General features: G+C 36.1%; 2 protein-coding genes across 3 annotated transcripts in view; one reads left to right on the forward strand and one right to left on the reverse strand.

Annotated features, from left to right (window-relative positions):
• The window catches only part of Dhc16F (Dynein heavy chain at 16F), a 218,427-nt gene that overhangs the window by 7,251 nt on the left and 185,950 nt on the right, over positions 1-25,226 (reverse strand). For both annotated transcript variants that reach the window (XM_073074361.1, XM_073074362.1), the window contains 8 exons: positions 22,603-22,749; positions 21,841-22,031; positions 8,416-8,617; positions 7,653-7,893; positions 5,805-6,005; positions 3,936-4,177; positions 2,259-2,549; positions 63-215 (listed from right to left, as the gene is read on the reverse strand). In XM_073074361.1, the coding sequence (XP_072930462.1) occupies positions 63-215; positions 2,259-2,549; positions 3,936-4,177; positions 5,805-6,005; positions 7,653-7,893; positions 8,416-8,617; positions 21,841-22,031; positions 22,603-22,749 (1,668 nt within the window). The remainder of the gene's footprint in view (positions 1-62; positions 216-2,258; positions 2,550-3,935; positions 4,178-5,804; positions 6,006-7,652; positions 7,894-8,415; positions 8,618-21,840; positions 22,032-22,602; positions 22,750-25,226) is intronic.
• Positions 12,052-14,975, forward strand: LOC140743241 (uncharacterized oxidoreductase YtbE). Its single transcript, XM_073074364.1, has 5 exons — positions 12,052-12,211; positions 13,043-13,123; positions 13,205-13,312; positions 13,739-13,992; positions 14,086-14,975. The coding sequence occupies exons 1-5, from the start codon at positions 12,139-12,141 to the stop codon at positions 14,425-14,427; spliced, it is 858 nt and encodes a 285-aa protein (XP_072930465.1). The 5' UTR covers positions 12,052-12,138; the 3' UTR covers positions 14,428-14,975.

Raw genomic sequence — 25,226 nt, forward strand, 5'->3', positions numbered from 1 at the left:
GCGATGATATCAGAGACACTGAACGTACTCGTATGTATATATAATAACAGTAATTGGCTTGCCTCGATGAAGTCGAGCCGCAGCATGAGGTCGTGTATCCAGCTGCCGAGCGACTTGAGCGAGTTGTACCCGCGGCGGTGCCACATGGCCGGCACGCGGTTGTTCAGCAGCGACGTGAACACCTCCTCGTACGCCTCCGACATCACCACCACGCCCTGGGGGCACACGCTCTCATCATACATGCGGCAATCAAATATTATGTCACTTGCTAGGTATTACGCTAGAAGAATACACCGTGATTCAATTATATGTTTAAGAGTTCCTTCAAAAGTACTCATGACGTGTGAGATCTATTAATTTGCATTTGACCAGCATGGTGGGTTGTGGCCTCGCATCTTTTGTAGTTCCTTATTTTTTTTAATTTTTAATTTTCGAAGTTATACTTCGTCTGAGGCGTGTGGGGAAAATGATGAAGGTTTTATTTTCAAGAAGCCTTTAGATTAAATGAGGTTAGTAAATATTGCAAGTTTTGCAGAAATGGTTAGGGACAAAGTAATGTTAAAATAATGTTTTTGTCGGATTATCACTAATCACTATAAGTTCACTCACTAATTTTATTTCTGAGCAGGCTACGTTTTGGTTGCACTTACCTAAGTTTAGTCATTAACCATTTTTAGGACTAAGTTTAGTTCAACACAAATAACTTTAGTTTTAACCAGACTAAGTTTAGTTTGAACATAACTAACTTAATCAGCTAAAACTATGTTCACTTAACCAGTCAATCACCATAAATAACTTTAGTTCATCCTATTATTTTTAGTTTTGACCAAATTACGTTTAGTTTGCCTGAAACTAAGTTTAGTCATTAATCATTTATAGAACTAAAAATAAGTTTAGTTTTAAGCAGACTAAGTTTAGTTTGAACATAACTAACTTTGAACCCGAATGAATTTATCAGCTAAAACTATGTTCACTTAACCACTCAATCACCATAAATAACTTTAGTTCATCCTACTATTTTTAGTTTTGACCAAATTACGTTTAGTTGACCTGAAACTAAGTTTAGTTAGTGACCATTTTTAGAATTAAGTTTAGTTCAACACAAATAACTTTAGTTTTAACCAGACTAAGTTTAGTTTGAACATAAGTGACTTTATGGTGAAAAACTATGATTACTTAACCACTCAATCACTATAAATAACTTTAGTTCATCCTACTATTTATAGTTTTGATAAAATTACGTTTAGTTTGCCCGAAACTAAGTTTAGTCATTAATCATTTATAAGACTAAATTTTTTCATTAACCATTTTTAGGACTAAATTTAGTTCAACATAAATAACTTTAGTTGTAACCAGACTAAGTTTAGTTTGAATACAAGTTTATTCAGCTAAAAATACGCTCATTTAAGCAGTGGATCACGTTTCTATTGTAGGATGATCACTATAAGAAGTCCGCCTTATAAATGTTATATTTAACGAAATTACGTTTGTTTGCATATTACTTAGTTTAGTTAGCTACGATTATTAAAACTAAGTTCAATTGAACTTAAATTACTTTTAATCAGACTAAGTTTAGTTAGAACATAACAAACTTAATTCAATTAAAACTATGTTTAGTTAAGGACTGAATCATATTTATATGTATGTGAGCATTAAAACTTTACTTCATCTAAGTTATTTTATTTTTGACCAGATTACGTTAACTTGTAGTGTTACCTGAATTAGTCACATACAGTTTTATTGTGCGTCCACTGACCACGTTACTAATTTCACATCAATTAATTTTAGTTTTAAATATTACGTTTGCATGTAACTAAGTTTAGTCATTTAAGATTTCTAAAACTAAAGTAAGTTACGTAAACGTCACTAATAACTTGAATTTTAATCAGACTAATTTTAGACAGCTAAAACTATGTTTATTTTATCAACTCGACTACATTTAGATCACTCCCGACATTCTCGGTGAGCTGAACGCTGGCAGACGCATCGACTTCTTTCTCCAGAAAGCGACGTTTGACATAATCAACGAATATAAATTTTACTTTTTTTAATTATAAGAATTACGCCAAAGAAGTATAACTTCTTATGTGCCTATGTACCTACAGTACATGATAGGTAGGTAAACGCTTTTTCATAAAAAAAAATACATTAAATTATATTAATTTGTAAATCAAATTCAGTTTAGAAACCAGTTTAAACATCCAGCCGAAACATAGAGAAGCCTGAGGATAATAAAATGCGACAAACTCGACGAGCACCTTGATCGCCTTCTGTAGTTCGTTGAGCGAGGCGTGTATGAGGGCGAGCAGCGTGTTGAACCTGTCGGTCTCGTGCAGCAGCACGGTGGTGAGCGAGTGCAGCTGGCCCATGTCGTCGGGCTGCACGAGCGCGGGGTTCACGAGCGCCTTGTCCAGCTTGGCGGCGAGCGCGGCGCGCGTCTGGTCGCACACGCGCCACACCGCCTGCTCGGCCGTGTCGCCGCCGCCGCCGCCGCCCGCGCGCGGCTGCACCTCCACTATCGTCTGGAGCAGCGTGCTCGTCTCCTTGTTCTGCACGCGACACACACATACACACATGCATGCAGACACAGCTGGACAAACAACAACATGCAGCTGGTAACACACACATAGGTACTTCTCCGAGCCGTTCCAGATTAGTCCTCAGAAACAAAGACAATATACGAGTAATAATTGTACGGTAGTTAAGGAGTAGGTAGTTAAGGGTCACACTTTGCCAGTAGATTAATTACGTACCTACCGAGATATCTTTCTATAAATATGTCATGGCGACATTCCAGAGTTATCTAATGTAACTTGCAAGCTCAGCGGTATGTGTCCACCGGATGAGCCTTGTGGAAAATGTAAGTGTAAGTTGTATTGTGCTCATACTGAAGTAGCCTTAAAATCAGCAGTACCTACGCCTTTTTATATGTTTACTATTCTAGCAAATTTGATTCGAAATTAACATACTATACTGCACACCATACTATAATATACATACTACTACATACAACAACATCCTATAATACATACTATAATATACTGTAATATACTGCACACCATAGACTTAGATTTTTTTCGCTACTATAAAGACCAACAAAGCATGAGAAAGACATTATTGTCAAGTGTACCGTTACATGGAAATATAATCCACAAAAGTATACCATTCACAGGTAAATACGATTTTTTTATCCGAGGGTTTTAAGCAATATTCGGTCAAATTTCATATTAATTGGTTTCATGCCTAATTATTACAATTTTATATTCATTTATCTTGTTATGAATACATATATTTCATAGCTAGATGTAAAATTTCCAAAATATATACGAGAATTTAATTATTTATTTACGCTAGGGCTTGACAAAATGGTGACGTCATATTATATCGATAATGTGTCACGTCGATCAAGTGAGGTACGTGAAAAGTGGATAAGAATAACAAATCGGCCAGAACGGATTCCTATTAAATCATCGGTAAAATGTAACAAACATTTTGAGGAAAAATGTTTTATACCAAGAAGTTGTCGTATCAATTTCTATTTCATCATATTTGTTTCATAATATTAAAAAATAATCATCTATAAAAATATAGTATTTTATTAATTTGATAATTTGGATACGAAAGCTACGTTGCCACGCGAAGCTCATCAAATTAAAACTGGATGTCAATCGATAAAAAGTATGAAGGTAACAACCCGGCAAACGTTATGTTGCCATATAAATAAAAAATGTTATGGGTGAACAATCCTTATCACTTAGGGGTATGAAAAATAGATAGTAGCCGATTCTCAGACCTACTGAAAATGCATATAAAATGTTGTGAAAATCTACGGTAACTAACATTGTGACACGAGAATTCTATATATAAGATAGACCGAGGTGAAAATAATACAAAGAAGGAAAATAGATTAAAATCTCAAATCAAAGTCAAGTGACCTCGAATGCGATATTGGCATTCTCGTGCATGCCGAACACCTCCGGGTCCTCGATGGGCGGCAGCGTGTCGAGGTAGTCGCGCGCGGCGGCGAGGCGCTCCGCGCGCGGGCAGCGGTACGCGCCCGAGCGCGAGTACGCGTAGTCCGCCTCCAGCGTCGCCGCCGAGAAGAACCGCTTCAGGATCGTCGTCAGGCAGCGCTGGTCCCACATGTCCGTCACGCGACCGCCGTACGTTATCTGACCTGAACGACACGTACATATCGACGGCAGCATACAACAAACCGCTATCTACACAATCACCGCTTGTAGATAGCCGTTTGTTCCTTACTGCCCTCGATATTATAATACATACATGGGCGCCACATTTGTTTCAGGCCACTTCAGTATTTTTTTAAGCATTTTTGGATAAGTTACGTATTATATCTTTCACAATTTTAAATTATAAATAATTATTTCTGCCTCATATCAGCAGTGTTAAGCGCTGCTGTGTTCTGGTTTGAAGGGTGTAGTAAGAGAGATATACTTCTCTGAGGCTTTCCAACTTAGTCCTCAGGTGTAGCGGCGCATCTGTGGCCGACCTTACGTAGGAATATCTAATCCTATCTGGGGTTACAGGTGTCCATGGGCGGCAGTAGCCACTTACCATCAGGTAGACTGCATGCTCGTCTGCTACTACTATGTTATAAAAAAATCGAAAAGATTACACTGAATGGTAACAATATAGGTATACCTAAGTATATAAAATATCGTTGCTAACAATCATAATTCCGAAAAATGTCTATTGAGTTTTTGTCTTTTGAGCCTCGAAATATCGAAAAACGAATTATGTAATCTATTCAAAGTTGTAGGTCTTCTTAACTACAATAGGCTGAGAAAATTTACAAATCAATTTCGGTTTATATTACTGTAAAAACCCGAACTGCGGTAAATCCTAAGATTTGCTTAGCTATCGGGTTATATTAATAAAAATACATGTCTTATTATTATTATCTCTGCACGCTGATCTATATTTTAAGTAGGTACATAGTGAATTTACATGATTTAGTCTTATCCTCTCGCAAGGCGCTGCTACGTCCTGCAGGCATGGTTTTATGTTTCACGAGCGAATGAGTCCAATTCGTGTACGAGTCAGTTCATTCCTTACCTACATGTATGATTCAACGAATTCACTCTTAGTACAACAAACAAGATGTACTTGATACAACATAATTCATCAACCATCATCAATCGATTCCCTCTCGGTACCAGTAGGTATACAAAAAAATACTTTCTACGCTCACAGCCCCACACTAGGATTCCTTGTGTCGTGAGCGCCTTAAATACACAATTGCTAGGTATAGGTACCAAAAGATAATAATTTAATGTTTGTATGTAAGGATTTCACTTGGTTATAGTTTCAATATAATCAATGAAAGAGAATTACATATTAATATAATATACATGTCCAATGACCTAATTAAAAATACCTTTGTAAATTTTGTCTCATATGAGCCACATTAAGCTTATACATAAGCGACAGTCCGGCTAACGAGTGTCGACGAAATTCGTCCACGCGGGATTTCATTCCTATATTAAAGCGCCCACAACTTTTTGTTTATTTCCAAAACCAATATTTACCAACCACCTTTGATAAATCCTAACACTGACCAAACTCGATTGATAAATAGTAGCTCGAAATTGTCTCTTTTTTAATAAATTCGTATATTTAGTTTTTACTTTTTTGTACTGACATGGTAAACAGTATTTGTATTTTTAGTGAATTTCAGGATCTACCGGCAAATATTAGGATCTAACATAGTTCGGAAATTTGCAGTAGGTAACATATCGATGTGAAGGTTATAGGCGTAATGGAAATGTAAACTGTCTCACTGGTGATGTACTCGAGCGCGTCCCAGGGTATGTGTCCGTCCTCGCAGAACATCTGCAGGTTGAGCATGGCGCACTCGCGGTCGCTGGCGTTGAACTCGTACGTGATGTTCCAGCCGAGCGGCCCGAACTTCTTGCGCTCCTGGATCACCGCGTGGAACATGCACACGCCGAACAGCATCGTGCGCCAGTCCTGCCCCAGCACTACCGCACACGACGACAACTCGCTTAACACGACATTACAGGGTACGACCGATATTGCAATCGATTAGTCAACGAGACACATGTAGCTGAATGGAGGTAGACAGGGTGATATGTCATATGTGGTGATGAAAGGACGTGGAGTGTGGAAATGAGATATTTATTAAATATCAAAAAAATAAGGATAATAAAGTATATAGAATAATACTATATAGAAAAACATGTATATAGTTTATAGTATTTGACTTCATTGATTGAAACAAATCGAAAAATTAAAATTTATCACATAGTTTCTTAGAGTCACGCGAACAAAGCAAACATCTTTCATTTTCAGTACGGATTATTGCGATGCTCTGATTTTAAATAATATAAAACAAAACAAAAATCCGAGTGGTTTCTGTGGACCTCCGAAGGAAACAATGCCACAGTGACACGACTATTTATATTCACGACGTATTTATATTCTTGGACGACAGTTACCATAATACAGATGCTAGATTAATTTCAATATTTCATAAATATCATCATCATCATCATCAACCTATTACTGTCCCACTGCTGGGCACGATTCTCTTCTCAGAATGAGAAGGATTAGGCTATAGTCCACCACGCTGGCCAAGTGCGTATTAGTAGACTTCACATACCTTTGAGATTTTTTATAAATCTCTCAGGTATGCAGGTTTCCTCACAATGTTTTCCTTCACCGTTTTAGCAAGTGATGATTAATATCTAATACGCACATCATCTTGAAAATTCGGAGGTGCGTGCCTTGGGATTTGACCCTCGGACCCCTCGATCGAGAGACCGAGTTTCTAAACCACTAGGCTATCACTGCTTAGTATGTTCATAAATATACAGGCATGAAAATATTCTGAACTACAAGAAAAGCACGCATAAATAATGGCACGTAATGTGATCCGGGGCGCATGTTATATAGTGCACAGGTATATTAGAGACACAAAGGACTACAAAGGCGTTATTTGTGCGAACTTATCGAACTCACCCGTCCGACGCTAACACCTAACAAGCGATGCACTCTCACCTTAGTTGTTAAGCTCCATTGTCAACTCTACTTAAGTCTGTATTTTTACAGCGAAGACAAGCATTGTTATAAGTCTTTCACACCGCAAACAAAACGTTATCGGTACTTATATTATACCTTACTCCACAGATGACACGTTATACGTCTTATCTTGTAAATAATAATGGAAACAAAAGCATCGAGGTCGGATTTCACTATGAGAAGAATGAAAAATCTTTATTTTTATCATTATTGGTATGGTACGGCATCGTGTGGTAAGTATCAAATGATTGTGATTAAGGTTATCCTAAGGTATTGTCCTTGTCGATTGGAATCAGAATAAAAGCTCGGTAAGCCTGTCGTAAGAGGCGATTCAAAGTGAGCTCTGGAGGTTGCGGGGGGGAAAGAGTGGGAGCTCGAACCATCGGTAAGATCGGCGGTATATAACCGTACATAGTTCGAGATCGCAGGGTCCTCTATGTAGTATCGAAGCATCTCAGCAAGGAAATTCTCCCAAAATGTACATTTTAAAAGTTTTTCTTCAGTAAATAAAAAAAGGATTGGTATGAAATGTAAATATAAAAATATAATCAATTAGGAACCCAGATTCTTTGTAACCGGCGGCCTACCGTGGTTTTCGAAGAAGTCCTCCTCCATCTCAATGAGGGCTCGCTTGACGTTCGCCTTGAGCCCTTTAGGGGGCTCGTTGGTGACCTTGACAGAATTCTGCAGCACGGAGACGGGGAACTTGGGTGTGGGCATCGAGCTCAGATAGAGGCGGAAGTCCGCGTGCGGCGCGCCCTGCTCCGAGCTCAGCGCCGCCACGAGCAGCTCCAGGTTCAGCATCCACGACGCCGCCAGGTGGCAGTTCTGCACCCGCAACATTTTACGATTGTAATAATACTAATAATGTACCTATATTTTTATAATATACTTAGCAGCCGAGCATGCAGTCCAACTGATGGCAATCTGCTACTGCCGCCCATGGACATTTGCATTCAACGCCAGATAGGATTAGATTTCTACTTGAGGTCGGCCACGGATGCGCCGGTTTTCCTAAAGACTAAGCTGGAACGCTTCGGAAAAATATGTCTCCCATACCACATACCTCGAACTAGAACACAGCAGCGTTTAACACTGCCATTGTTAGGTAAAAAGAGGTGTGGCGGTGTTACTCTACCACATTCAAAAATCATATATAAGTGATATAGAGTAACCAAATGTCTTTGCAGAGCACCAAATGTTAAGTGGCGCTACCGCTTTGTATACCGTTGTTAGTGTCTCTGTATAAAACACTCTGAACCACAGAACAACTCCGGAGTGGAATATTTAAAAGTGGTGGACTTTCAAAATACATCCACATTTTAAATGCAACGTCGTTGTGGTTGGTACCTGCAGGAAGACCCAGTCGCCCTTCGGTTTCGCATTATTGATCATCTTCTCGGCGACGGGGCCTTGTCCCTGCCCGAGCGAGATGGAGTGCACGCGGTCGCGCATGCCCATCTCCGTGGCGAACTTCTGGAAGGCGCCGAACGGGTCCGAGCCCGTGCTCAGCACGAACACCAGCGGGATCATGCACGCCGTGTCCGCGTACCTACAATGCATTGAAAGAAGCTTACAGTGTTGGATCAATTCTTACAATCAGCACTTGATCAGGACGTAGCAGTAGGACGTAGCAGACTGTGCCTTACTCTTTTCTTATCTTATGAGGACACATGTGCCCAACATTTTGAGACAAATCAACCCTAATTAGGATTTCACATTTATAAGTCACATTTGTAAGATAGATGTAGATAAAACTTTGTAATAAGGCCTCCTTTTTTTTTAACACGGACATATCCTCATGGATCCTCTTCTGCCCGGGGGAGCAAAAGGGGTATGTCGGACGGGAGAGGTCGGCATAATAAGGCCTCCTAACCCAACGTAATATCGAGTTTAGGCTCTCTTGATTTTTTTTGACAAGATTCTAGATGATATTCAAGGATTTTTTTGATGAAGCTGGAAGATACTTGATTAGTTTTAGCCATATCAAATATTTAAATTTAGATGTAGTACGTCACCATTTGTTAGCATAATATACATGATGTATGTATATAATACTAAACAGTTAAAATAATGCTTTTAAAAGCTTGCAGCGCACAACAAATAATCAAATTGAGTGTAGGTACTTTCCACCTTTCCATATTACGCTTCAAGCTTTTATTTGATTATGAAACACTCTTTTATGATTAACAATATTTATTTACCTATTGTTAATTGCATATATTTTTTTCATTTAAGTACAAATAAAATATTCATTTTAAAATCTTTTCTTCTAATTATACCTTGATTATTATTGTTGGTATTTTTCAATTGTGGTATCTTTTCATTGTTTGGCAGGCATACATAGTATAGAATGAGTATTGATAATTTGTAATACCTCGTAAGAACATGCCTTATAAAACCCTGCATGCCAGAAAACAGTGTTCCTTTTGATTTCTTCGACCTTCTGTCATAATTTCCTTCATACCGATGGAATGGTTGATTGAGTTTCGTATTTATCTTATTTATATAAACAAAACCCTTGGAATAATAAGATACGAGTAGGTGTTTCGATCTATAAGTCGTTACCAAGACAACGGTGCGAAGGCGTTTATTTCCTTTGAAAGTCTTGAGAAATAATTTATAAGGAGATAGAGAGCTATTTTAAGAGCGACCTTTTGCTTTCTAGCGAGCTTGCAGGTAATTTCTAACATTTTAAATAAAATTTTATAAAATTTCCAATGTTATGTTATTATGATGATGATGTTTCTATGTAAAATAGAAAGTCATTGAATACAATGTCAAGTGAAATGGTACTGATTTACTCCCAGTTTAGTGTAGCATTACTTTACAGGTAATATAGATGTTTACTAAACGATTATTTTCCTGATATTTGATATTTGTAAAATTTCAAGCAATTTCAGTAGGTATTTCGTAATAGGATTCGCAATATAACGTATATTATGTAATTTATGTAAAATTGTTAGTTGGTGTCATTTACGGACGCAGTCGCCATTCGGATACTTTGTACTTATTTCATGTTACAATTTTTAGGAAATTTCATTCAAATTCACTATGTTCCCTCTACCTATTCATTAATTTACACATTCCCTTATAAAGTATTGATAAATAATCATTGCTTTGTTTAGGATTTCATAAAAAAAATACATGACATGTATAGTATATAAAAATTATCAAATTACCCCACTGATATTACCCCAATATGCCTCAGGTATATTTTAGTTATGGTAAGGTACTAAGTAATCGTTTATAATCTAGCCGCTGAAATAATGCATTCCAGTTGGACATGACTAGAGATGGGTATAGTAAAATTTGTCTAAAATCGATTCTAACTTCTGAATATAACTATATAAATGACAAACTAAAGGAATATGCTCATTGTCAACAAAATGCATAATTTCTATTTTCATTTCATCAACATTCAATAATAATGAGAATATTATTTTGTTCCTAATAAGCTACTCTATACGTACGTAGAACAATATGGGCTGAGTTTTATTTTTCGGAGTGAACTTGTTCGATTCCCGGCTAGGGAAAAAGATTTATTAAAAATAAGGATGCAGTTTTATTTTTTATCAAAATCGGCCTCGTAGGTCCTTTCAGCATTTTTCGCTAATCCTTATGATTTCATATTTGACCCTGAAGAACAACCTGTTTACTTGTTTATAACTGCCTACCCAAGAGTTGTGACAGGAAAAACAAGTCAATTTAAAGTTTGTTTATTCTATAGGCTTCATACTTTCGATTGGTATTGAATTTGTCTATTAAACGAACCAGTGAAATGTTATTTTTTTATTTTAAATCATATTCTGTACTGAACTTTTCTAGTCAATTTATTTGCAATATATTTATTGACATATTTCATTTGATATAAAATACTTTACAGCCAGCTCGATGATGGCCGTCCTATACTGGGATCCTACTAGTATACTATATAATACGAGTACTAGAAGTAGCTGACTAGCAGGCAGTCTACCTGTAGTTAAGTAGCTACTGCCTTTTATAGACATCTTCAATCAACCGCAGAATAGACCAGATTCCTACCTGAAGTCGGCTACAGATGCGCCGGTATTCCTGAAGACTAAGTCGTCATAGTCGTAGAACAAAGTCGGATTTAACAAATACCAAATTTTACAGGGCAGCCATTTAAAGTTATTCACAAACGTCATTTACTATGAGCGCATTTCAAATCCGTCGTTATGCCGACTGCTTAATTTGAAAACTAAAATACATAGATTTTTTTCTGTAATGCAGGAACATAGATTAGTAAAGATACTTCGCCGCCTTGAAATTGAATGAAGCCACAAACGGCTTATTTGTAAGTTCTTTTTTTGAATTCTAGACAAATAAAAACATTTTTAGAGAAAATTTACGAATAAATAACTTATACTGCGTAATTTATATAATAAATAAATAATTATATCAAATATTTTAGGGACATTTTAGCACGGAGACGTGGCAAAACTTTTTTACGCAACTATTTCAATTGTCAAAACTGGTTACGTTTTCTTGTTAGGAGTGAGTCATCTGTACTAATCTATGTGCAGGAATAATATTTAGACAATATGTTAACCAAATATGATAAAAAGTGAATTTCGCATTTTTAACTCTGCTGTAATAGGTAGAATAGGTGTGCAGGTATTGCCGCCAAAGTTGAATCACAGAGGGTTCTACCTCCTTATAAGCCTCAATACAAAGTGATCGGTAGGAATTAAATAGTAATTTAATAGTTTATTATAAGAATATTGTCTGGAAGGATGGAGTCAGATATATGTGACTTAAGTTAAATAGAAGAAAAACAATTTTATTAAAAGACATATACCTAAGTAATAAGTAAGACATATATTTTATCTAGTGAACAAACTGCGATTTATTAAATGGAATTGTTGGGCGATAAAGCGCATGGGTTATTTATTTATAAACATCGAACGGATTTGATTAAAAGCAGGCTCGCATCGGCGCAACCGTCACACCGCCCGCGGCAGGCTTTGCTAGTGGACGTTCGTTTCGTTCGGTCGTTCCATACTCGCGTATTTCATCTATTTGCGCAAACCTTCCGTAGGCGCCAGGACCATGGCGAGCAACCAGCCAGTTATGTCGCAAAAAATGCGTTTGTATAACGGCGTAGAAATGCCAGCTGTCGGGAGTAAGTATAATTTACTTTGTTGTTACTTTGTATTTGTTTACCTAATTTACCTTAACCAACACAGGTTAAGGTAAATTAGGCAAACAATATTCTGTTGTATATTTTGTTTTTTTTTTACTTAGAACTTAAGCGAGATCTATTTTTATTACGTTTCGTTAATATGACATTCCCGTTACCTACTTAACTACAAAAGAAAAAGTACAACTAATTTATTTAACTTACCGGCGGAATATTTTGAAGACTAACAAAATTTCACGTTTTAAATAAATTCAGTTTGTTTGGAAAATTATAAGTCAGACATTACGAAATGTTGTGTCTATTGCTGTTATTTAAAACCTAAGAGGGTGAAATAAGGGTTAACATTTGTTTGAAAATCCGTCATTTTTTAACTATGAAATTTTGTATTTGATTTTCTGGATAAAAATAACGAGACATTGATATCGCATTTTCTGGAAAAATAAACCCTAATGCGAGTAAAATATGTTGAGATTTATGTGTTTAATCATGTTTGGAAAATTCATTCTTAAGTAAAAATGGGAGTTGGGCAATGTTTGTTTTTTTTTTTTCATTTTATATTTTAAGCGTACGAAGTCGCGGGCAAGTGCTAGTAACACATAACATTATTTTGACCAGCAAGACTATTTTTCGCTCTACACCCCTAGCGCAACCTGCGGCTCGGTTCGCTTCCCACGCTACGTCGCCGATAGTGCCTATTGATAAAATTACTTGAGATAATTTCTGCAACTACGGATACTTTGTACATATACACATAGAAAATTAATATTCTTATTAAAGAAGGAGGTAGATTTAAGTTTTTTCATCGTATTTCAGTTAACACTTATCGTGTGCGCTTGGACGAAGAGGTTCACATGTTCGTGGACAACGCCTTGAGTGCCGGTTATAGGCTTTTCGGTTAGTTTTTATTTCCATTGTATATATGGTATATACCATTCCACTACCAATACCGATAACTTATATCGTCATTTTTTACAGATACTGCGGCCATGTACGGCAACGAGGTGGCGTTAAATCGCGCTTTTGAAAAACTGTTGCCAAAGTATAATCTGAAACGCTCAGACCTTTTTATAACATCTAAAATAGGTAAATAATTTTACAAATTTAATTCATTTATTTATTCGTCATCAACACATTACTGTCCCACTGCTGGGCACGGGTCTCCTCTCAAAATGAGAAGGATTAGGCCATAGTCCACCGCGCTGGCCAAGTGCGTATTGGTAGACTTCACATACCTTTGAGATTTTTTTATATAAATCTCTTAGGTGTGCAGGTTTCCTCAGGATGTTTTCCTTCACCGTTTTAAGCAAGTGATAATTAATTTCTAATACGCACATAACTTGGAAAAATCAGAGTTGCGTGCCTGGGATTTGAACCTCGGACCCCTCGATCGAGAAGCAGAGTTTCTTAACCGCTAGGCTATCACTATTTATTTATTATCTTACAGGAATGATGACTTATTATTATTATTACATCATTTTATATCGTAATTTAATTAATTATATTTTTTAGTTACAAGATCAAGAGCTAGTTACACGGGTATAAAAAGAGTTTTGGAAAAAACTTTGAAAAATCTGGGAACGGATTACCTGGATCTATATCTGATTAACTATCCCACCGGTAATACAAGCAGCCGCAAGAGGACATGGGCGGCAATGCAAGCCGTGTACGAAGACGGAAACATCTCTGCCATCGGCGTTTGCAATCATTCTAAGGAGCTCTTGCGACAGCTCGCTTCCTCGAACTCACCACCTATGGTTAACCAGGTCAGAAACTTCGTGTAATATAAATTTTGCGATTTATCGTTTTGAATTATTTGATGCCGTATTTATCTAAAGTCATCAAATGTCAAATTGCAGGTCGAGTGGAATCCACTGATGCACGACGAACAGCTGTACGCTTATTGCAAGAGGCACGATATGGTTTTACAGGCATATAGTCCTTTCGGGACTCCGTTTGCATCTGATAAGAAATTATTTCATTACCCGGTGATCAGGGGGCTAGCGAGCAAATATGACGCGACGGTTGCCCAGATACCACTCAAGTGGTCCCTGCAGAGGCAGGTGGCCGTGCTGCCCGTTTCCACCGATCCGGCACATATGAAGGAAAATATCAATTTGAACTTCAGGATAAGTACACGCGATATGGATTTGATTGATGCGATTGCGCCCGACTACGATCAGTATGAAAGCAGGGTGTAAGCTCTACGTTCTCCCTTTGCTGATTAACTTACGTATGTTCTCAGTTACGATTAGTGCAATTTTAAACTCCATTATTGGTAACCTGGTAATTATTGTTGGTATTTTAATTTAATTATGAAATATATACAGTATACATTTTCTGATATTATTCATATTATTTTTGTTGTATTGTAATTGTTTCACCATTACGATATTTGTTCAAGATTGTTATTATATTTTTCTCATACATTACATTGTTAATATCCCCTGCACTTGCGCGAAATGTCGATGCGTATAGTACTAATATTCATAAATGTATCTAGAACTGTACACTTTAGGCGCGTGTTGAACTGCTTACCACGTTGTATATCGTGGCTTTTTTTAGCTATTCAGTATATTATTACTTAATGTTCCATGCAAGTTAGGAATACAATTATTGATGTATGTTTACGTGTCTATTGTATTTTTGTCGGTCATAGATACACTGAATATGTTATTAATTGGTATTTAATATAATAGAGGTTCGACGAAACTCTTGTGAAATTGTAGTCGTGAAATATACTCATTTGTGTCAAGGTATGTTTTTTTATTTCAAATACCTATGCTAACACCAAAAATACCTGGTAGATTGCAGGCCTCAAGGGTGAACATATAAGGATTAGTGAACATCTAAGTCGAACGTAGTTATTGTGAAGCTTGAACTTATCCGTATCTGTGGGACTCACAGAAACTATGGTGTAGGTCAGTGTACTTTAACCAAACATTGCGCTACGTTTTAGTTGTGTTTTATTCCAATTTTTTAATTTACCATTCATAAAATTTGCGTATGCATACAATGTATGATGTATGATGTATCTTTTGCGAATGACGTGAGCCTTTATACATGTTTCTGCTTTCGTTGCGTAAATGAACTATATACAATCGGAGTGCAAGCGCGAATCTACTTTTGTGTTTAGCGAAATATTGAAATGTAATATCACAATGTGCATCGCGGTTGCAATTATATGGTGTAATTTGCCATGGCCATTGAACATATACATATGTATGTATAATAATATGTTTATTTCATTATGCTAACAGGGCTTGAAATCTACATTAATAAATGAGTTTATGTGTCATGAAACATGTTAAGACTGCAGATGACATCAAAAGTGATTGAATTTAAATCGCAGATGCGGGATTTCATTTTTTAGACTAATGTTTACCCATATTTTTGTGCTTCAATTTTTTGTTTAATTAAAAATGTAATAAAAAGTGTTTCAGTTATTCGTTAATAAATCAAGAATTATTGAGAGTTAAGTTATTTAAAATGAAGATCCTGAAAGAAAAAATCTTCAATAAAATGTCCCAACTCCCGGAACTCTATCAATATTACTTGTAACTTGCCGAACATCCGTTTCCGCGTTACTGCCGAAGACCGAAGACGAAGAGAACTATACCACATGAAATAGGTTATTTTTAGTTGTAAATATATATTAATAAATAAAGTCATGAACCGGTTACTGTTCACTACTGGGTATGAGTCTACTGTTAGATTGAGAAGAAATTAGGACAAATTCACCGCCTTGCTGGTCAAGTGTAGATTAGCTAGACAACTTTGTAATCTACACACACCTACAAATTTCTATTTTGGCTCTATGTGTGTCTTGTTCTTATATTTTTGTGGTTTACTTTATAAGATATGGCTAGAGTCGTCTAATTTTAGTATCTAATTACTGTTGACGTGATTTTGATGCATTTTAGCGATACACATTTATACTAGTACGTAGACGCTGAATGGTGATCATTTGCGGTGGCTGGAGTACAAACCCCAATTATTATGTGTATACATTCCACGCGCAAATTATGGAATTAAAGCGTTGAATTCAGGAATTGCTTTTCTCAAGCTCGAGCCTACTTATAAAACCAGCAATTCGTTGACAAACGATTTGTTTTAACCAACTCTTAACTAATAAAAAAATCTGTAAAAGTTATAATTAAAAATACGTTCTCTATTTGCGAACGTTGTTCTTACACGCAATATTAGGTACTTTCTATTTCGTATATCGAGCTTCTCAATATGAAACGTCTAAGTTTCATAATTTATTTTGTTATGAACTTATAATTTGATAGGTACAACTTTTAGTGTTCGTTTGAGCTTACGCCGTGCAAATGAATACGTACACAGGTGTATGTAGGTGTATCTCGTGAAATCTATCTACGCAACGGGTGTGGTCGCTATCGATCCTGATAATTTCAGTGTGCTTCTAGGACTACAAAATGAGTGGAGGTTATCAATGTGGGTATAAATGAAACTCAAATTTTGCATACTTCTATATATTAGTGTATACATTTTTTTTGTTAAACGTTTATTACCGTAGTATACAGACATGTATTCTACAACGACATTTACTTTTGACACTACATAACATTCAATATTACTTAACTACAGATATTAATATACATATATGATTGACAAATATTGTTACTTACAAATAGCAACACACTACACATAATATACGTCGTGGGGTTGCTATAGTGAACATTCTAGAATGAATAAATAACAAAGATGTGTAAACAAGTTTATGTGCAAAATTATATTGTGATGGCGTCTATTATATATACTTACATTTATGAAACTAAAGAATGGGTTCACGCAAGAACAGTTGTTCGAGATACGGGGACGAAACTTAGGATACGACTGTATTTTCGCAAAGCAATGTTATTTCATCATCACCGTCGATATCATCAACGCATTACTGTCCCACTGCTGGGCACGGGTCTCCTCTCAGAATGAGAAGGATTAGGCCATAGTCCACCGCGCTGGCCAAGTGCGTATTGGTAGACTTCACACACTTTTGAAAACTTTTAAAGATTTCTTAAGTATGCAGGTTTCTTCACGATGTTTTCCTTCACCGTTCAAGCAAGTGATAATAAATTTCTTATACGCACATAACTTTAAAAAATCAGAGGTGCGTGCCTGGGATCTGAACCTCGAACCTCTCAATCAAGAGGCAGAGTTTTTTAACCACTAGGCTATCACTGCTATCAATTTTATTTTTATTTTTTTATATAATATTGCTTTGCGACATTACTTTACATCGGTTTGTTGGTAACGTTAGATTGTAAATCAGCAATTATGTTTGACAAAACATATGCTCGTTATTGAGATTTCCTTGTGAGAACCGAGCATACAAAAACAGAAATATTAATAAAACAGAATATTCCAGACCGGCTATTAATATTTTTCAATATACTTATTTCACGAGATCAATAAACCCTGTACAAGTCAAAATAACAGTGGAGAGAGGACGGTGCAGAATTAAAAATCAGTAGAGATAACGATAACAAGAGTTAGGAAACAATGTAATAAAATTAAATTATTTATATTCAACGATATATACTAAACAACGCAAAAGTTAAAAAATATTACATAGGAAGTTAAAGGCATTAAAAATATTTTAGTACTAACATATTTCTATACTATGCTATGCACTTACATTATGCAATCTGTTGCCTAAATCAAGTCAAATCTAGTTTGGAGTTGATTCGTGATTTCATGTAGTTGGGAGGGATTTGCTGGAGAGGACACTATCACGAGGGCAGATGGGCATATGGGATAAGCGGTCCAGAATAGCCCACTGGCCTGGTACATCGCATAATGTGAAGTGCGCGAACAATACGTGACAACATCAATGTTACACCAACTTATATCTAACATATTACGATATTTGTCTCCATAAAGGTAACTATTAAATGACAATGTTTAACAATTAGTTTTTAAAATTGAAGAAAGATTCTAATTTAAAAATGTCCGGATTACATGCTAGTCAAAACAGCTCGAGACCGAAACACCTTCTTCACGACTACGCTCGCGAAACAAATAACGTGGAATTAAAATATATTTTTAATAAAGAAGAAAACGTACTAATTCTCTGCTTTTTAATGAATCTTTTCAGCCGAGATGGTGTTCACATCCGGTATTGAAGACAAAGAATATTGCAACTAATACTTATTACGCCTGTTATTTATAATAAATCTATCAATTTTTGCTTACTTATGATCAAAATTGAACAATATCTAGTATGAAGAAAATGTCAAATGTTGACCTTAAGTAGATACAATTTAAGACAGGTCGATTATTAATAACGGACGATTGTCGTCACATTTATAGGTCCATTTGGACTGACTCGTATGTCATCTTAATATCATTATTAAAGTTTTCCACTAATTTTGTAAACAAAATTATGAAATCATCTTCCATATTTTATTTCAGTTAAAATGTACTTCGCATCACATAACATTAACGAAAAATTAAAGTAATTTTTATTGCATCTTAATTAGTTACAACAATGATTTTTTTATGTGCTGCAAAATTCTTAAAATACATTTTTCTGTACGTCATTCTGAATCGAATGAGCTATCTTACATATTTTTAGGAGAGTTATCTCTATTTTTCACACTTTTCAACTTGTTGCAAGACTAGCAATCTTCAGAAAAATGTTAATTTAGTTCAGAATGTTTCAATTTAAGCTATGTCCAAACGGACTTCTTTAAATTGTGACGTTTATAAGTATTTAAATTTTAGTTCAAGAAATATTACAGAAGGAGACATTTAACATATAAACCACTTAATTACTACTAATACTTTTCACAATAGCTACGCATACATATAATAACCATTTTAGACATTTGATCTACTATATTCTATTCTACACAATGTTATATATTTTAACGTAAATATACTTCCAAACGTAACAAACAGAAAATATGAGAAAAACGTAAATACAATTAATAACAAATACAAGTAAAAAGAAGTAAAGATTAATAAATGCGAAGTGATCATGTGCTTGTTTTTTATACGACATAGTTTTATAGTTCTCCGTTACAGTGTAATATGGTACTTTCGATGATCAGTTTCGAAATGTCATTAATAGATGTGATTGATTAAAATCACCATCTTCGGTTATATTTTAATTAGTTATCGCACCTTGAAGAGGGTCGTAACTCATATCCGGGACATTAAGGGAGTTGTTGTGATCACTCATTGTTAGTGTCCTATACCGATTGGATTTCACTGTCTATCATTCCACCTGAGTGCAGATATCATTTATCACTATTATTTCTGATTTGTCAACATTCTATTCGTAAACCTACTAAATTATATAAGGTAAGGATAATATTGTCGTCTAAATATCGCATTACATTTTAACTTTTATCACACATTCTTCTCGATATAGATATAATGAAAGTCGCAAGGAAGTTCGTGATAGAATGGGGAGCAGAGTAAGTTTGTTTTGTGTCTTTGGTAACTTCGTTGGGTTTACATTGAACTCTTTAGTCGCTTAGTGAAGTGAATAGAAACACACCAGTGTAGTGCAAATTTATTACCGAATCGCACATCGGCGCACAACAGATTCTTTGAAATGCAACTTATGACGATAAAGAGTCGCGACAATGCAATATTTACAAGGAGATTTTATATTTTCATACACTTTATAATTATATTAGATAAAGTATGGTGTGTGGTGTAAGTGTTGCAGTAGTAAGCCTGGTGTATCGTATATCGTATAAGGTGCTGATGTTGCAACTTGCAATCAGGGTCGGGTTTCATTCTGAAGGTGTGGAGGCCCTGGGAAAACGAAGGAGCACCAGTAGGCACCTAATTATTTTTCTGATAAAAGGAACAACATATCTCCCGTCAAATATTTTTAAAAATTACTGCCACTGCAAGTGAAATGATTTCAACAAAGAATTTAGTAATCGAAATTTGGTACCCGTCCAAATTTGGCATATTTTTTTCTATTGTAGAGGCTTCCCTCTTGTAGAGGCCCCCAGGATAGCCCGTACAGCCGGGGCAGTAGCCGCGTGGCTGTCCGCAGATCCGGCCCTGCTTGCAAGTAGAAAGGTGGTTGCGTTTGCTATAATCATTGAGCTACCAACTAATGAACGATGTTTTTGCTCGCTATATTACTAGGCTTCCGCTGTCTGTTTATGTGTCACAGGTTATTGTTGATTTAAAGGTAATTAAAATACGTAATTATATATATAATACGTAATTATATAATTATATAACAAAGTAAGTATTAAAATGGGCGCTATAACAACAACTACTAAAAATAAGTAGCGGTAAGGAGACTTTATTTTTTGGGTATTTTGCGGATTATATGTTGTACCACAATAGATGTTTACCTAAAAATATGACAATGCACTTACTTTATAGCGGCTATGACAACAATAAAAAAAATGTGCTAGGGAACCCTCCGTGTACTATTTCGTCCATTTACCGTAATATTGTCAATGTAAGGAACGTTATATGAAATACGAGTATGCTTCAATCTTAGTGGTTGTTCTGCTGCGAAATTGTATCTAACAAGATATGCAGCTCAGAGATGACAAACCACAATTGGATCGGATTCGAGACAAGTCCCTTCGGGGGTAAATCCTACCAATTGGTTTGTACATTTTAATCAACCCGTGGAATCGTTACTTTATTCTTTAGACATTGGAAATGTAAGATTTGATACCAGATGTTGGTAATAACAAGTAATCGTAGACCGGCGTACGTTTTTACGAGATTTGTTGCAAATGATTTTTTATGTCCCATTGCTGGGCATGGATATTTCCCCAATTGAGGGCAATCCTTGTTGCTAGTTTTCAAACCTTCCCTCACTAAAGTTTATCAACTGTCAACGTTTATCAATTAGTAAGCGGCACCAAGGTTTCGTGTTTCCTCCGCAGCAGTAAATATTTTACCACTAGTAGTCATCCATCCATCTTCGTACAGGTTACGAGTTTTCATTTTATATTTAAACAAACTTTTGATTTGATATTCTACTTTTGATATGATATTAGTTTTGATATTCTTATTAGCTATCGTCAATAAATTTGTAATTAATTTCGTGCACAATATTGGTGCGTTCTCAGTCGAAAGGATTCTGGTTGTATTTTAATATGAAATAGATAACTTCTACAATATTAATATCGTAGCATTATTTACACTTTGCTATATTATATTGTATTTGAATCGTTCCTAATTCGATGTATTAAAATTTCGTATACTCTTTACGTTGTCCTTTTACATTGAGCTTTCTAAAATTTTATAATCGATTACAGTACATTCCTAAGCTTGTTTTCAATTAAGTTAGCGGTACCCACTCATTTTTTATACCAAGAGATCAAGATTCTAAAAATAAATGAGCTGGTTGAAGTTGCTCCTTTCCTTTGCAACAGCAAAAGGCAGTCGCAGTTTTCACAGCGGGATCTATTTCCGTCGCGACGGCAATGTAATAATGTAATTATATGAATCTTTTACCGTTATGCTGTGCGGTATCGTGGGTTTTGAAATGAAACATCTACTCCGCGTGCTCGTCGGTGGCGGTAGAAAAACGCTTCGTTAGTTCTTACTAGGAACGAGCCGGACTACGGTAGTTTCGTCAACAGCCGGAGACTTACAAAGTGTTGAGTTGCACGGTGGGGCTCTCGATGAAGACGGCGCCGAGGCTGGTGCTGACGTACTGCGCGATGGCGAACACCAGCTTCTCCTCCTTGAGGCAGCGCAGCAGCATCAGCTTCTCGAAGCTGCTCAGCCGCGCGTCCCAGCCCACCCGCGCGGCGCCCCGCTCCGCCTTGTTCACGTGGATCTCCTGGACGACCGAACCACCGCGTGAACACACATACACATCACGGAGTTACTACCATCTCTTAAAACAATATTATTTTAATCATACATTGGAAATAATGTTTTAAGGAGGTCGTGGTAAGAAATAAAATAATGTTAATGTAATATTGAAATAAAACTTTTCTGAACTGTGATGGTTTTTAAAAGATGCTGGTAGGCCCCCTGGGCACGAACACTAAGAAATATATAATAATTCTACATCTTATACTGACATGACAAAATAAAACTGTATCAACATAAGGTCAAACGTGAAAATACAGAAATAGATAATCGAATCGACTACCCAGTTTTGTAGCACTCGTGTAGCATGAATAGTTGATTCGATTATCGATTTCAGTGACACATGAAATGTAGTAGTTGCAGCGCTTTGGGTAAATGCAACCATACTTGAAAGTAGCATTAAAAATAATCACGTGTTTGAATTACGATTGAAATCCATAACGACAGTTATTGTGTAAATTTTTCGTTTACACACAATGAAGACCGTACTAGAGCCAAACAGAAAAGTCGTCATTTCTATTGAAAAAAGATGTTACCACACTGAAAGAGCCGAGTGTGATGTTAATCTTCTTGAGGCAGTCGGCGACGAGACCACCGAAGCTGGGGTCGGTCTCCTCCAGGTGGTTGACGGCCAGCCACATCTGCTCCGTCAGCGGCTCCACCGCCGGCTTCTTCGGCGGCACCTGGGACAGTTCCTGCACCTTACCACATGTATAGTCTACGCCAAATTGCTAGTCCGCTCTGAATACAGAAACGAGTCGCCTCGAATAGCAAATTACAGATATGAGCGGGACGAAGACAGTGTGGCACCCCCTCGGCACCCTCCGCTGCCCGCTCTCGCCCAGGGGTATTATATTGCCTGTATATTGCTACGGAGTATACATATGTTTGTAGTTGTGCGCAACAACTTCAAAGCGGAATAGCAGTTTGTCGCGAACTATACCTTCACTGCTTATGATCGCCATAAGTAATTTATCTTATAATTTTACTATAGAAAATTGAGGTTATTTAAAACGAAATGTATTATTTCGTGCATCTGTTTTATCCAATATTATTATAGAGTTAAATAGATAGTATTGTTTGATAGATTATCTTAAGAACTGAATAAATATAAATAAATTTATCGATAAGTAAACAATAAGTAAGAAATTCTTTATGAAATAATTATAGAACAATAAAAATCTATTTTATAACCTTTGAAATGCAGCATAATGAACCCCTGAAAATAGTATTTTCGTTTAATCTTATTAAGTTGGTATACTTATGCCTTTCTAGCAATATTTTACTATAAACATTTGGTGCTCTTTGAATACTTGGGTCTTTGGAGCTTAAATTCCTACTTGAATGTACGTTAAATTTCTATTTGAGTCATTAAAGTAGTATTTTATAATAAGCCTTTTATAATTAGATCGTGTACAGTCATAATAAGCCCTACCTTCATCTTAGACCAACATTTATAGAGGAAAATTGTCCTCTATAAACGTGGGTTAGTAATCGGCTTAGATCGGTGACTACCAGGGAAAATTACATTTTCCTACCCTAGCTCGTTAAGGTGCACAAATTATATAAGCTGGAGTACAACTTGATCAACATACTAGTAGGTATATTAACTTCAATCTATATATAATATAAAAGCGAAAAGATACTCACGTTCGAAACGTATTAATCAAGATTTTGCCGAAACTACTGAAGCTACAATCATGAAATTTGGAATATAGCTTCATTTTATAATGTAGATGCTCACTAAGAACGGATTTTTTGATATTCCACCATTAAGGGGGTTAAATGGGGGTTGAAAGTTAATATGAAAGTCCGTCGGTTTAAAGCAAACTGGATGAAAATTGGTATGTAGCTTTCTGATTTAAAGTAATAAAAATCTAATCTAAGGGTTTTTTCAAAATCAACCCTAAAGGTGGTTAAATAGGGGTTGACAGCTTATTTAAAATTTTGCCATTTTGAAAGCCAGCACTATGAAAGTTAGCCATTGCTTTATTTAGCAGATAGCAGGTTAGATATAATAGAACTTTAGTTCTACCGTTTTTGGAAAATCAACCCCTATGTGGGTTAAATAAGGGTTGTAAGTTTGTATGGAATTCCCCCAGTTTTGATGTAAACTCTATGAAAATCGGTATTTGGGGTTTCGATTAAAAATAATTAAATACCTATTTCACCATTTTTGGAAAATCAACCCTTAAGTTGGTAAAATAAGGGTTGACAGCTTATTATAAAATTTGCAATTTGAAAGCCAGAACTATGAAAGTTAGCCATTGCTCTACTGGTTAGATATAGTGGAACTTTAATTCTACGGTTTATGGAAAATCAACCCTTATGTGGGTTAAATAAGGGTTGTAAGTTTGTATTAAAATCCACCAGTTTTGATCTAATCTCTATGAAAATCTGTATTTAGCTTTTTGGTAGAAAATAATTAAATACCCATTTCATCGTTTTTGGAAAATCAACCCTTAAGTTAGTATAATAAGGGTTGACAGCTTATTTTAGAATTTGCCAATTTGAAAGCTAGCACTACGAAAGTTAGTCATTGCCTTACTGATTAGATAGTGGAACTTTAATTTTAGCGTTTTTGGGAAAATCAACCCTTATATGGGTTAAATAAGGGTTGTTAGTTTGTATGAAAGTCCCCCGGTTTTGATGTAAACTGTACGAAAATCGGTATTTGGGTTTTCGATAGAAAATAATTAAACACCTATTTCACCATTTTTGGAAAATCAACCCTTAAGTTGGTAAAATAAGGGTTGACAGCTTATTTAAAAAAAATCCGATTTGAAAGCCAGCACTATGAAAGTTAGCCATTGCCTCAGTTCAAATTTTCACAATGTGTGTACTTTAATGGCTGCTGCAATATTAAATACTAGAAATTTTAAAAAAATGAAAATTTTGGTTGTACTGAACCCTCCAGATGCGGGTTTGACTTGCACTTGGCCAATTATTAATAACGCACAGACCCGCGGGCCACAAGGGAAAGTCGCGGGCCACACACCACCCGTGGGTGTCGGGTTGCCAACCGGTGGTGTTGAATATTAGCTTCCAGAAATTTGCTGATAAAGTATTTATTGATGCACATGTACAATTGTACATAGGATGTTTTTGAAATTCTACTAAGGAGGTAAAGGAAGTGTTATATGTATGTATACGGGAATCT

The sequence above is a fragment of the Epargyreus clarus genome, unplaced genomic scaffold, assembly GCF_041222505.1.
Source record: "Epargyreus clarus isolate Ecla_fem2 unplaced genomic scaffold, WU_Ecla_fem_2.2 ptg000007l, whole genome shotgun sequence".
In the NCBI taxonomy this organism is placed as follows: Eukaryota; Metazoa; Arthropoda; class Insecta; order Lepidoptera; family Hesperiidae; genus Epargyreus; species Epargyreus clarus.

Coding starts and splice junctions, on each gene's coding strand:
- LOC140743241 (XM_073074364.1), top strand. CDS start 12,139: ATGGCGAGCAACCAGCCAGTTATGTCGCAAAAAATGCGTTTGTATAAC. Junction 13,124..13,204: donor TGCCGGTTATAGGCTTTTCG/GTTAGTTTTTAT, acceptor CATTTTTTACAG/ATACTGCGGCCATGTACGGC. Junction 13,313..13,738: donor TTTTATAACATCTAAAATAG/GTAAATAATTTT, acceptor TATATTTTTTAG/TTACAAGATCAAGAGCTAGT.